Source organism: Cibotium barometz, chromosome 2 (assembly GCF_041138505.1).
Source record: "Cibotium barometz isolate CiBa-2024 chromosome 2, ASM4113850v1, whole genome shotgun sequence".
Taxonomy (NCBI): Eukaryota; Viridiplantae; Streptophyta; class Polypodiopsida; order Cyatheales; family Cibotiaceae; genus Cibotium; species Cibotium barometz.
In genome coordinates this window covers 73522754-73535917 of record NC_141047.1, presented here as the reverse complement: position 1 = coordinate 73535917, position 13164 = coordinate 73522754, and the positions used below count along the sequence as shown (strand labels likewise).

At 44.2% G+C, this 13164-nt stretch overlaps 1 protein-coding gene across 1 annotated transcript in view; it reads right to left on the bottom strand.

The window, feature by feature from the left end:
- Nucleotides 1-2468: 2468 nt before the first annotated feature.
- RFC1 (replication factor C1) overlaps nucleotides 2469-13164 on the bottom strand; it is a 37569-nt gene continuing 26873 nt past the window's right edge. The window contains exons 16-22 of the mRNA XM_086821653.1: nucleotides 4059-4183; nucleotides 3873-3945; nucleotides 3609-3701; nucleotides 3266-3485; nucleotides 3135-3173; nucleotides 2923-2982; nucleotides 2469-2776 (exon numbers count right to left, since the gene is read on the bottom strand). Coding sequence (XP_086677779.1) covers nucleotides 2667-2776; nucleotides 2923-2982; nucleotides 3135-3173; nucleotides 3266-3485; nucleotides 3609-3701; nucleotides 3873-3945; nucleotides 4059-4183 — 720 coding nt within the window. The 3' untranslated portion in view covers nucleotides 2469-2666. The remainder of the gene's footprint in view (nucleotides 2777-2922; nucleotides 2983-3134; nucleotides 3174-3265; nucleotides 3486-3608; nucleotides 3702-3872; nucleotides 3946-4058; nucleotides 4184-13164) is intronic.

Genomic DNA, 13164 nt, shown 5'->3' with positions numbered 1-13164 from the left:
TTTCTCTCTACCCTACGAAACAAGCTGCTTTTCCAGTAATTATATTGAAAACTACTTTTTCTTGCTTTTCACCCTTGTGTAGCTTTTCCAAGTCATACTAAAAAGCTTCTTCTCTTGCTTTTGACCAAAGGCTCAGCGTCTGGAAGTAGGACATCTAGGAATCGTCAAAGTTTCAACAAGACATGTGTGCTCAACAATGAATGTAGCATACTAGGCGGCTAGTACTAGAACTGTAAAATGAAATCTTAGAAGACAAACTACCTTATAGAAATGTAGGAAAGAATTGAAGAGCAGGGCCAGAGGTGGAACTTACCTCCACTTCGTCTGCGCAGTTTAACACAGGACCATCATGGTCATTGTAATCAGCACTAAGTGCCAGCAGAGTATTAGTATACAATACATTATGCTAGCAACAAAAGATGTATGTGAAGAGCTGTGGGAAGGTTCAAAACTACGATGGGGTATGTTCTGAAGCCACAGCTCATCACTTTCTCCCATGGAAAACTTGCCATTGTGTTACCATGTTAACATAGCTAGTGGTTACTTGTGTAGGCTGTGCCATTTTCCACCTCCCCCTGACCCTCTAGTTGCTGCTCTCTCGTCCTTTCAAGTTTGAAAATCCACCCTTGTTCAGACACATCAGTAGATGGTCCACATAGCTTAGAGTCCTGTTGCTCCAAATTCAGATGCTCCATTTGTGGCTCCAGTAAGAGTGCAAAGAGGATCTCCATGCAAACATTACCAGCATGCTTCCCCCACATTCTTAATGTGAGCCTGGCCCAGGCCTGCTGTTGATGAACACGCCTCTTTTTGGACACATGAGTCGTGCAAGCAATGGCCTTTTGCAGCCTGGCTTGGAGCCAATAGATATGATTCAACTCTGTGGAGACCTGCAGCAGAAGCTTCTGCAGGCAGGGAGCCCAAAATTCTAATCGATCCAGAAAGCGACTGAAAATATTGGAGTAAGACAATGAGGTTCCCTTCTCCAGCTTGCAAAAGATGTATTTGACAAACCCTAGGAATGTGCAAACCATGATAGGGTCCTTCCTCAAGCCCAAGGTCATCATCTTGTCCCCTGGTTAACTTCCTATCCTCTACTGCCAATGCAGAATATCAGTATACAATTAATTAGTTAGCATCAAAAGGGTCCACCAACCCAGACCAGCTACACCATAGCATCTGACTAAGCATCGACCTTGTGTCCTTGCGGGTGGCTTTCTCCCTCTTCCTCTCACAGCACCAGCTTCCACTTCTTGCCCCAGATGCTTCAAGACCTCCTTGTAAGTCCACAACATATCTTGCCTACTGATGCTGAAAACCCGCAATTACTTCAAATCTATATATATACCTAGATAAATCCAGAAACATGCCCAAATTCACCTGATATGAAGGTGCAATTTACAACCTCATGGTAGTCATCCACAAGCCAATAAACCATGAACTCCATCATGCATAGTATGGACTAGATACTACAACATCCCCACTAACGTCATCAATGCCCAATAGTGGGTGTAGAACTTGGTATCAATATATGCTCCCACACACACACCCCACGCGCGCACAAACACATATAAGAGCATACATTCATACAAAGGTCTGTGTACTGAGTTTCTGTCAGAGCTCCGGAGATACAAGGCAGACTCAGCCATAATGAAGCCTAGCACTAAGGATCGTAACAAATAGAAAGAATTATTACAACAAACACGTAGTTGATAGGGCATATGCACCACTAACGATAGAACAAATTAACTAGTGATAGAAGAGGAGAAATAAAATGATGGGAGTACTTCATGATCAGGACTTGTATTGCAAGACTCTAGAGGAAGAGCGGCGGAGTAGCCTGCCTGGTACTGGAGCAGTAGGCCCATACACTGTGGAAGAGCTACACTTCATCTCACCATGTCCAGCAGGGCATGCAGTGTGCATGGCTAGCCTTGGCCCACCGAGCAATCAACTCTGGTGCAGTTTGGGGGCCCATCTGCTGTGCTTTTGGAATGCTAAGCACGAGGGGTCAGGGAACTCTTCACCCTTAATAACTCCCCCACACCTCATGATGATGGTTTTCTCCCAGAGATATTCCTCAGACACCACATATGCATATGAACACTCCCTACAGAAGAGACATACGTACATCATCCTACTCCCTGACAAGACCACGAGGAGAAAAGATCTCATCCATCTGAAGCCCGACTCAAAAATCAATTGTCAGCACAGAAACTATTAGGTGGATGGACTCAGTGGGGGTAGGGGGGCAAACTCATTCCTCTGAAGACCAGCTCGGGAACCAGTAATCAGCATGAAAATAACACCAACCCCACCCCTTCTTCTTGTCTTTCTAGGACATTGTGGTCAGCAACCCAAACTTCCCCAGCTGAGGGGCATCTTTGCAGTTACATAAATGGTTGTCTCAACGAAACAGTGCCGAGGGACTTAAAACACCAGCCACGATCACATCCTCTGCATGGTACTTTTACAGCAACTTCAATTTCTTTACTGGGGTATCTTTGCAGTTACATAAAGGGTGCCTTACCAAAACAACGCTGAGCAACATCTTGCAGTTACATTAAGAGTTGCCTTACCAAAACAACGCTGAGCAACTTTAAAACATCAGCAAAACTTATAGCACAAAATCTACGCAATGTACAAGAACACAAAATCTGTTTCTTTCATTCCTCTTTTCTCCGCTTTGCAGGCTTGTTCTTATTTGCTTCCTGGGGGGCTGACTTGTTGCATGTGTTTCTCTGGCGAGCTTGTGACCCTTTATTTCTTTGCTTGCCTGCCACACACATGCATGTGCATGCACATACGGAAAAGCACATCAGAGGATTTTTTAAATCAGAAGAAGTTCACTCGGCAGATCCTCAAAGCATTCATTTTGTACTTAAAATAACTTCCTGAAATTTATTTTTCCTGCCAACACACCTGCTTTTGAGTTGACTTCATCCAGACTCAATTGAATTTTTGCATTCCCCTCCAGTGCCACTGCGTTCATAAGGTTTACAAACATTCAGGAAGTAATTCAGCGCACACAAGCAACCCAGAGAACACAAGAAAATGAGGAAGGCAGCAAGGAGTTATCCTGCTGCCTATGTAAGCATATGTCAATGTAATAACTGATTTGAAATCAAGCTTACCTAGCTTATCATTGTTGCTGGTTTCATCATCCTCTGAATCTGGAGACCATGAAAGATGGTCACATATGTGTGGATCACACAGACAGTCTGACGAGCTTGCATATAAGAGAAACTTCTGCAATAAAAAGTACCTGCCAACTCCTCATCCTCAGCCACCTCATTCCCATCCAACTCGGGTGGCAAGATCTGGAGTCCAGCACGCTTCTTTGGAGGCTTCTTTTGACCTGATGGGCTAAACACAGGAAGCAAATCAGATGACCGTACCCGCCGATCACTCTCCCTTTGCTTGTACGCCTTGGTCAAGGCTGACTTGACTGCAGGTTGAACACCCCCCATAAAATCAGGCTGGCCCTGTGCATGTAAAAGAAAGAAGAACTACATCAAATTCCTTAAAAAATACAAAGAAGATAACATCAAGGTAGAACAGGTGACTCCTCTTAATATATCCTCAGCTCAGTTGACAGTTGAATTTACCTGGAACTTTAAAAGATCTAGGATAGAGTCTACATCTTCTTGTGTTAGAGAATAGTCTTCCATGAAATCTACTACAGTCTGAACAGCCTTTTCCTACAAGATAGAAACAAAAGAAGCATAAATAACATAAGCTGAGAATAAGGAGCTTATTGAGCAAAAACAGAAAACCAGGTTGCTGCAGCATGCCCTTTTTTGTCATCATTAAAAATGCTAAGCCTGTAAACAGATGCAAGAAAAGTAAATCGGCTGTGGTGTTATTTGTACCTTTGGCAAAATTTTCAAAGGAGCAGCTAAGTGTAAAGCAAGAACATGAAGGTAGTCTCTCCGAACTGCCTGCCTGCGATTCAAAGCAGCCCAAAATCAACAAATACTCCCTAGCAAGTAGCAAGCACCATTTAGAAACTATTTATTTGTTATATCTTAAGAGATGTAGGGCACATCTGTAAGTACCGTGTAGGTTCGCATGCTCCAGATGCCAATAAATGCACATGAATGTCATCCAACAAGCGCAACTTCTTTCCATATGAGGAATTTTTGCCAAGCCAACCACCAAACCGATTGAAATTGCGCTCACCCTGTGAATTTTTCTCACAATTAGAAACAAAACTAACTGAAAAAACTTCTCTGAAATAAGAAGTGATTCAACGCTGAACCACATCCTAAGAAAAACCTTTTACTATTTCATGCCATTTTAGGAAAGTAATAAGCATCATGCCCCTTCTGCTGCAACCACCAAACCGATTGAAATGGCCACATTCCTCCTGTGTGTCCCCCGCTTAATCTTTTCTGCATTTCTACGTTGCCCTTTTCAATCCCCCCCCCCCTCTTTCCTGCTCTTGCATCTTTTTCTTTTCTCATCTACTCCCCACCTTCTTCTCTGGTTTTCTATCCCACTTTTTGCTGCTTTCTGGTTAGCGCCTGTACTTCTCAAGAAAACCGCGAGTGCTTCTCTGGTCTTTGCCCCTTGAGAGGACTCCATGGCAGCCGCTCCATCTTCCCCAACCAAAGCGGCCCTCAACTGCCTTTTTTGTGATGTGGACCTCCAGCTCTTGTCCTTGTCCATGGCATATCTAGAGGCCACACCTGCACGTGGCCAGATCCGAGACCTCTCGCAAGCTGCCGTTGTGGGTGAGCAGGGACGCATCTTTGACATCCAGAACCTCAGCAATAGGTTCATTTGGATCGAGTTTGACTGGGCTGCCCTCACGGAGAAAACCATGATGTTAAGCCTCATTGCACGTCCATGTGCACTTTGCCAGATGGATGCATGGTTTCTCTTCAGACAATAACCCACTGGCCAGTGCCACTGGTTTCCCGGTTGAGGTTGTCTCCCCCACCTACTTTGAGCTCCTCCCCATGATTGGGTGCTCTATTGGCTAGGTCTTAAGACCCCCCCCCCCCCCCCCCCAAAAGGCAGCGACTCAGGAAACAAGACTCCCCACCCTTCAAGAACTCATACCCTACCACCCTTCAAGTACTCGCTCCAGCAATAAGACTCCTCACCCTTCAAGTACTCGTATCCTCACCAGAAAACCCCGCAATTCCACAAGCTGGATGGTTCACTACCTACAATGGATTGAGTTTTCCCCTTTGCCCACACTGTTTCATATGCCAAGAGATCAGTCACATTGCACGCTTTCCTTCTCGCTGTCACATTGGTGTTGGGCGGACTGCATACACCTCCGTAAGATGCCCTCGGAGGTCTTGGCCCTCCCCCAAGCGCAATTGCAGCAGACAGCCACAAAGCCGAAGTGGAAGCTGCGCTTGCGCCGAACAAGACAGAAGGAGCACAACTTTCCCCATACAAAGCCTGAGCCAACAGTTCCTACGGCAAACCATTATTCGAGTTTATCACAAGATCCCCCTGTTGAGCAGCCTGAAGTAGAGGCATTGGTGGGCCAAACAGCCTCACCCACTTCCTCAAAGAGTCTTCTCCTTCCCTCTGAACGTGGCCCTCGATAGGGAGTGGGGCAGTTTGTCAGTGGCTACCATTTCACTTCATGAGTATCATTGATGATGGATTTATAGAGAGGCCTAGATACATGGAGGACTTTTTACCACACGGCTCCCGAGTGGCTATTGGTCAGCTTAGAGTTTCATCACATCGATTGGAGATCGAGACTGGCAGAGCAGCACGGATCCCCCGAGGGGAGAGGGTATGCAAATTGTGCAGAGAGGAGGTGGAGAGTGAGGAGCATTATGTATGCAGATGCAGAGCATATACAGCCATCAGAGAGAGATATCCCATTTTATTCAGAGAGCCACATTCCCTACGCCAGATCTTTGAGGCAGCAAACCAACGCATACTCGGGAGATTCATTCTAGACATACATCGTCACAGAGAGACATCATTACAGGCTTAGACAGCTCCAGAGAGGGGAAACTACATTTTTTTAGAGATCCATCCCACTCCCAACCCCTAGGGGAAAACTACATTTTTTTAGAGATCCATCCCACTCCCAGCCCTTAGACAGCAGGGAATTACTCTCCAGAGAGCAGAGACACTCAGAGCCCACAAGAGACAGAGGACACCTAGCTTTCGGACACCACGCCTATACCAGAGAGAGAGGACAGAGATTAGAGCTCAGTTTCACAGAGAGGGTGCGGAGCGACTCGCTCGCTTCAGAGCAGACCCAGGCATGTTCTTTAGGGAGCTGTGGACACCCCCTTCATTGATGTATACCATTTTATACCCCCAGTATGGTATAGGATGGAGCTAGCTAGGTTGCATATCATGATTGTATACTCCATGCATATAGCTTTGCATTCTCCTAGTAGTAGAGCCCCATCCCCTCCCCCACTCATTGTGCTTATTGCACACCCAGATTCAGCTTTTTAGTTCAGTACTTTTTCATTTTGTTGGGATGACAGAGGACACGCCACACAGGTACACTGATTTGTCTCATAGGCCGAGTTCGGTCTTTTGGAAGACGTTAATAAAATCTTTCTTTCTTTCTTTCTTTCTCTCACCTGGCAGACTGAAGGAAGGCATGGCTATGTCGATTGGAGGGTAAGTGCTAGAAAGAGTTGCTGCACACACATGTTTTAGCTTATGTTTGAAGACTAGATGAGCAACGTTCTCTAGGAGCATCCATTATAGTGTGAGACTAGGAGAGCTTGTGAGATCCACATAGCTAACAATGTGAGACTGGACTCCTCTTGCGAGAACCACACTAGACTGGTGTGAAGCTGGAAAACACCCCTTGAGCGGAGGATTTGTTTTTATATTGTTTTCATCTTGTACTTGGGAATCCAGTGCAAGAGCACCCTCTACATGTATCTGTAAATACTCCCTATAATAAAGTTTTATTTATATAAGGGGGGGGGGGGGGGGGGGGGGGGGGGGGGGGGGGGGGGGGGGGGGGGGGGTTTCGGACCTATTGTGTTATCAACTTCTCCAAATCTTTTATGCTCATTAAGTTGAGTGTGGGTGAGTGTGTTTGTAACTGGTAAAGCTATATGTACTTAGTGTCTTTAATGTGAGGTTTAATATTCCTAGAAATTTGGATTGTACTACCCACCTCGGTTTCAGTAAGTGTGCACAATTCTCTTTATTCAAGTTTACTAAGGTTTATGGATGTAGGATTAACACAATGAAGTTGGGCGGACAACTTATAAATTTATTAACTCAATTCACACCAGGTTGGACCATATTTTTAATAAATAAGGTTTGGCCAAACAAACTTAAGTGGGCACCCCATTACAGCAACTGGTGGAGCTACTTTCCGCCAAGAGACTCACTTTAGCAACTTGTGGAGCTATTCAAGGCTAGAGGCTCTTGTTTGTAGAAGGTAAGCTAGCCACTCCATGGTATTCACAAGAGTTACAGATGATGGTTCGAGGTCAATTTAAAGCTACAAATCTGGTCGACTTCCTCTCTATTGATTCTAGAGCCTGGTTCTTGCCTTTAGTTGTGCTTTGAAGTTGGAATTGGCACATATGCTATGAGTAGTGCCAAGGCTAACCAAGGGCACTTTTCTCCCTTTGGGTTTTTCCCCTTGGATATTAGGTGTGAAAGGACACCACACTTATTGTATTTTGATATTGTGGAGTCAACCCCCAAGCTCCACACATTCTATGCTATCATCTTTGTGAGAGCATCAATCACCATCTCTCTCTTGAGAGTGCTTGCTTCTGTTCATTCTCTTTGTGTCTCTGTTTGTGTGCAGCCCTAACCCTAACAGTGGTATCAGAGCAAGGCTGCCCCCCTTCTGCACACACAATTCCATTCGTCAGCAATTTCCGTGAGCAAGCGCACAGTTCTGTCCGGCGACTCCCAATCTCTGTTGCATACAGCTCTGCCGGTCAGCCGCCCGACTCGGCCATCCTCCGCCCGTTTGCACCTCCACTTTGGGCGGTGCTGTGGCTTACGTGGCAGAGGCCACATTTTGGCAAAAAAGTGGGTGTTCATTCCGTCGCCGTCTCCAACTCGTCTGACAAGCGCGCCCGTCAATCGTCGTCCCGATTCCATCGTCCACTCGTCCACCGTGGTCCAGCCCGTCTCATCACCTCGTCGACACCTTCTGACCAGCAGCAACTGTCTGTGCCTTCCACCATTAGCAACAATCTGCGCCTTTCAACCAGCAACACCACGTCTGCTCTCAACAACAACCTGCGCCTTCTGACTAGCAGCACCATGTCTACTGTCAACACCTTCTGACCAGCAACACCCGGCGAACCAACAACATCCGTCGCCGGTTGCTGCGTTGCCTCATCATCTGCCTGCCAGTTGTACAACAAGCTAGCCAGCAACAGTCAACAGTTGCATCTCTGCACACCCTGCAAAATTAGGATTCCAAGCATTCAAGTAACTAATTTTTAGTTGAATTCATGGGGCTTTTGTGAAATTCTTGCTTCATTGCAAAAATCAAGTGCAGACACCAATGCAAGGTAACATCTCGATGCAGGATTCATGAAAAATTTGGGGATTTTTTAGAATTTCCACAATTGCAGTTATAAGACACATAAATTTGGAGCTTTCTTAAAATCAATACTTAATTGTACAATTAAAGCTCATTGGTACACAGATTTTTCGGGCTTTTGTGAATTTTGTGCAATTGACACATAAATCAGCCCATTGGTGGTCATAAATTTGAGGATTTTCAGCATTGCTTATCTGCAGCCTTGTATTCAAGGAAAAACATTTGCACATGACCTTGTGGTTGCCTGGCATTGCACTCCACTACGTTTGAAATTTTGCCTGTAGATGCTTTTTATAGCATATTTGGTTGCACATGTTTGCATATCTCTTGGTAAAGAGATTTCAGCAAATGGCTGAAAAATACGACCAATATATTCAGGGTTTTGTTCCAAGAGGACAAATTGAATGGCAGTAATTACTCCCTCTGGAGTTTCATGGTCCGAAATCTTCTTGTGGCCAAAGGATTATGGGGTTATGTGTCAGGTGAAGATGTACACCCTGTTGACATAGCACCTAACACGCCTGGTCGTGGTGCTCAACAAGTTGCAGTACCCACTCCTCCCACATAGGAGCAGAAGAGATGGGATACTTGCGATGCCCAAGCGATGGCTTTGTCAATAAAGCGATTAATCATACCGTATATTCGGTCTTGCACGACCTCACGCGGCGAGCTTGGGATGTAATTGAAACCATGTATCAGGCAAAGAATGAGGCCAAGGTTGCATTTTTCAAGAAAGAGCTTGAGAACTTGGACATGAATGATGGTGATAGTATGGCTGATCATCTTACGAAGATCCAAGATCTTCGAGAGCAGCTCCTCAACATTGATGAGGTCATTTCCGAAAAGGACCTGGTTTCCAGGACACTATCATCTTTGCCAAAAACCTACTTGAACTTCCACACATCGCTCACTCTATCTATGCGGGGAAACCCAGAACCAATCTTGTTTGAAGAGTTGGTTGGTTTGTTACCACAGGAGGAGCCGAATCGGAAGAACAAATCTTCCAACATGCGTGGCAGTGATGGGGCTTTTGTTGCCCAAGACAAGGGCAAGCGAAAAGCCAAACATAGTTTTCAACCAAAAGCACGTTTTTTATTTAAAAAAAACTGGCTATGCTTTTATATTTTAAAAAACGGTTTTTTTAAAAACGGCCACACTTTGCACGTTTCCGCCCCGTTTCCAGCCCGCCTATTCATGCGATCCCTGTGAGAAACGGCCGTTGCTAGTCGATTAGCGTTTCTACAACATTTCATGCATCACGGCCCCCAAAAACAACGTTTTCACGTTTCTACCCTTGGAAACGGGCGTTTCCTGTGACTATGACCTCAACGGCGACTCCAGATCAAAAAAGATCCTCCGATGTCATAGAGAACTAGCATTGGACATGGCGAGCCTCTTCAAGACCTTTCAATAGTAGCAACTTGAGTGCCCATCCAAAGCTTGGTCTCCCATCCGAAAGTGGTGCAACTATAGCCACAATTTGCCCGGATGCCACCGGGGAGCCTATGGTGATTTGAACTCCGGAACTGGTCACAAACCGACATCGCTAGACCACACACCCATTGGTGACCTGGCAAGCCTCTTGACAATAATCAACTCCCCTATGCTGGATATCCTAGATGGATGAGGATGATACCCCACACATGAGCTTCTTCTTGTACTACAATGATATGGAGAAATACATTATTCACATGTATCCAAAGATACCTAATGTCATGATCATTGTACATGTAGCTAGTTGTTTGCATTTTTCTTTTCCATGACCAAGTTATCTCATGGAACTATTGGAACGCTTTATTTGGTCCCGTAGACTGTTACATGAGACATTACACAGAATGTCCACGTGACATCCTAGTACATCAGGTGCGTGTGACATAGACCCTTTGGGTCTTTGGAGACGCTTAATATAGCTGACTTTCTTTCTTTCCTTCCTTATCATGCATGAAAGAGCTACTATATAATGGTAGTTATTCTTTAAGTAAAAGCTACATAACCAGGAGAGAACCTTTGTTATCGATTCAAGGCGAAAAATTAATGTAACACTTGTCTCTCAAAATGCTTCCTACTTGTCCTAGTCGAATCCATTTTGATTTTGCAAATAAATGTTAAAGAATGACAAGATAACGACCCACGTTCTTCGAAAGGAGAACTATGTTACCACACTCTCCAACAAGCAATGGGTCCCAAATTTGAATCCTCTCGGGTCCTCCTCTCCCCTCCCCTCAACCAAGCCATAGTGCATGCAAGAATAGGACAATCACAGCAGCCTACATCTATTTACAAGGTTGACACTCAATGGAGTTGTCTTTCCACTATTAGATGGTTCCACACAACATTGGGTTTCTCTTCATCCCAAGGTATTGTCACATTTGCTGTTTTAAAAAAAGGACTCTAAGCTCAAAAGGGCCTACCCCTCTGCAAAGCCTGAACGCTAGCAACAATCCGCACACCAAATCTTCTCCAACAGAGCTGAAACTGTTAGAGCAAAGGTTCAAAATCAGCCCAACGCTCCATGGCAAGAGGTTCAATGTCAAGCCTCCATGCAAGCAGTCCTACCTCTATGAATCCTCCTCCATGCAAAAAGCGTTAAGAGACAAAAAGAGCTCTAAGAAAAGCAAAAATAAATCTAGCTTTGCATACCATGTTTAACCACCCAACCATTATATATACCAGTGACCCCCGGCAGCCAGTGTGTACCTTACTCACCACACACCATACTCATGCGCCCCTTGTGTTCTCGTTGAAACCCCCGTGCTACACATCACTAGGTCTTTTGCCTACAACCATCACCCACGAACGTTACCCGTTCACACTTATTAATATAAGCACTGATATGCAATAGCATACCGCCTTTGGTTTTCCCACACGACGCCCGCGTGTCCCATGCAATACTAGCGTGTGAATCTCGTGTATCAATGTGTACGCGTCCCACGTGTTTCCCCCTTTTAGGAATCATCGTCCTCGATGACAAACGGAGGATAACGCTTACGAAACTGAACTCTGTTTTCCAAGTTGCATCTATCAAGAGATGTCCTTTCCATTTTACAAGCTCCCGAAGAGTACAATTTCACAATCGTCTTTCTCTTCATTCCAAGATCTGTTCTCGTCCATGATCTTCTTGATCAAGTTCTTGCAAAGCAATCATACCATCAACTAAATTATCACTGTCGTGAAGATAACGCTTCAATCGACTCACATGAAATACTGGGTGAACATGACAGTCTTATGGCCGAAGAGTACAATTTCGCAATCGTCTTTCTCTAATTCCAAGATCTGTTCTTGTCCATGATCTTCTTGATCAGTTCCTGCAAAGCAATCATACCATCTACTAAATTATCACCGTCGTGAAGATAATGCTTCAATCGACTCACATGAAATACTGGGTGGACATGACAGTATTATGGTAAGTCTAACTTATAAACCACATCTCCAACTCGTTTCAAAATCATCCATGGCCTTCAATGTCTAGGCGACAACTTAGTAGATTTATCCACAAAAAGCGTCTCAATCCTCCAAGGAGCAAGTAGAAACACTTTCTCCCCCTCGGTAAAAGAACGAGCTATCCGCTTGGGATTAGCATACTTAACCGCTCAATCCATAGCCCAACGGATATAATCTTAAGCTCTAGCTAAATTAAACTACATCTGAGACAAAAATTCAATCGCACTGGATGTCTTCTGAGATAATCCAATTGTACCTGGCATCAATGGATTATACCCATAAATTATAATTCAAATCAAATGCAGAAAAGTTTGTAGAGAAATGCTTGAGCGAATTATATGCAAACTCCAATAAAGGTAAATACTTTTACCAATCGCTTTGTCATTCCCCAACATAAGCTCTCAACATATCCTCCAAGACTGGGTTGACTCTCTTAGTCTAACCATCAGTTTGTCTAAGATCATTGCTACTCATGAAGAGTTGCGTACCAAGTTTACTAAAAACATGCTACCAAAAATTACATGTAAACTGTGGATCTCTATCCGACACAATGGATTCTAACAAGCCCTGTAATCTAAACACATTGGCAATAAATAATTCCGCTATACGCGGAGCTTCAACTTTGTTCATAGTAGGAACAAAATGTGCCATCTTAGATAATCTATCGACAATTATAAAGATAGCATTATAATCTTTCTTGGTTCATGTTAAACCCATAATGAAATCCATGAAAATACTTTGCCAGTTTCTCTCTGGAATAGGCAACGGATATAACAATCCCGAAGACTTCACATGCTCGAATTTAGTAACCTGACACTGTAAACAATGTGTCATATACTGATTAATATGTTTATTTAGTTGTAGCCACCAATAGAAACTTTTAACGAGCTCAATTATTTCTTAATTCCTAGGTGTCCAACAAATGGACTATCATGACATTCTCGTGTCACTAATATCCTCAAATCATCTGAGTCCGAAATGCATATCTTGCCGTCTTGAGAATTCCATTCTCAATGGTAAATCTACGTTTACCAGACAATAAATCAGACGGGACTGATTCCTTATCTACTTGGCTAGCCTTATTCCATAACGATTAAACATATGGATCCGTCTTTTGAGCTTCACATATTCTATGAATGATCTCATTCTCGACTATACTGAAACTCATCTAATACATTATGCGAGACAATGCA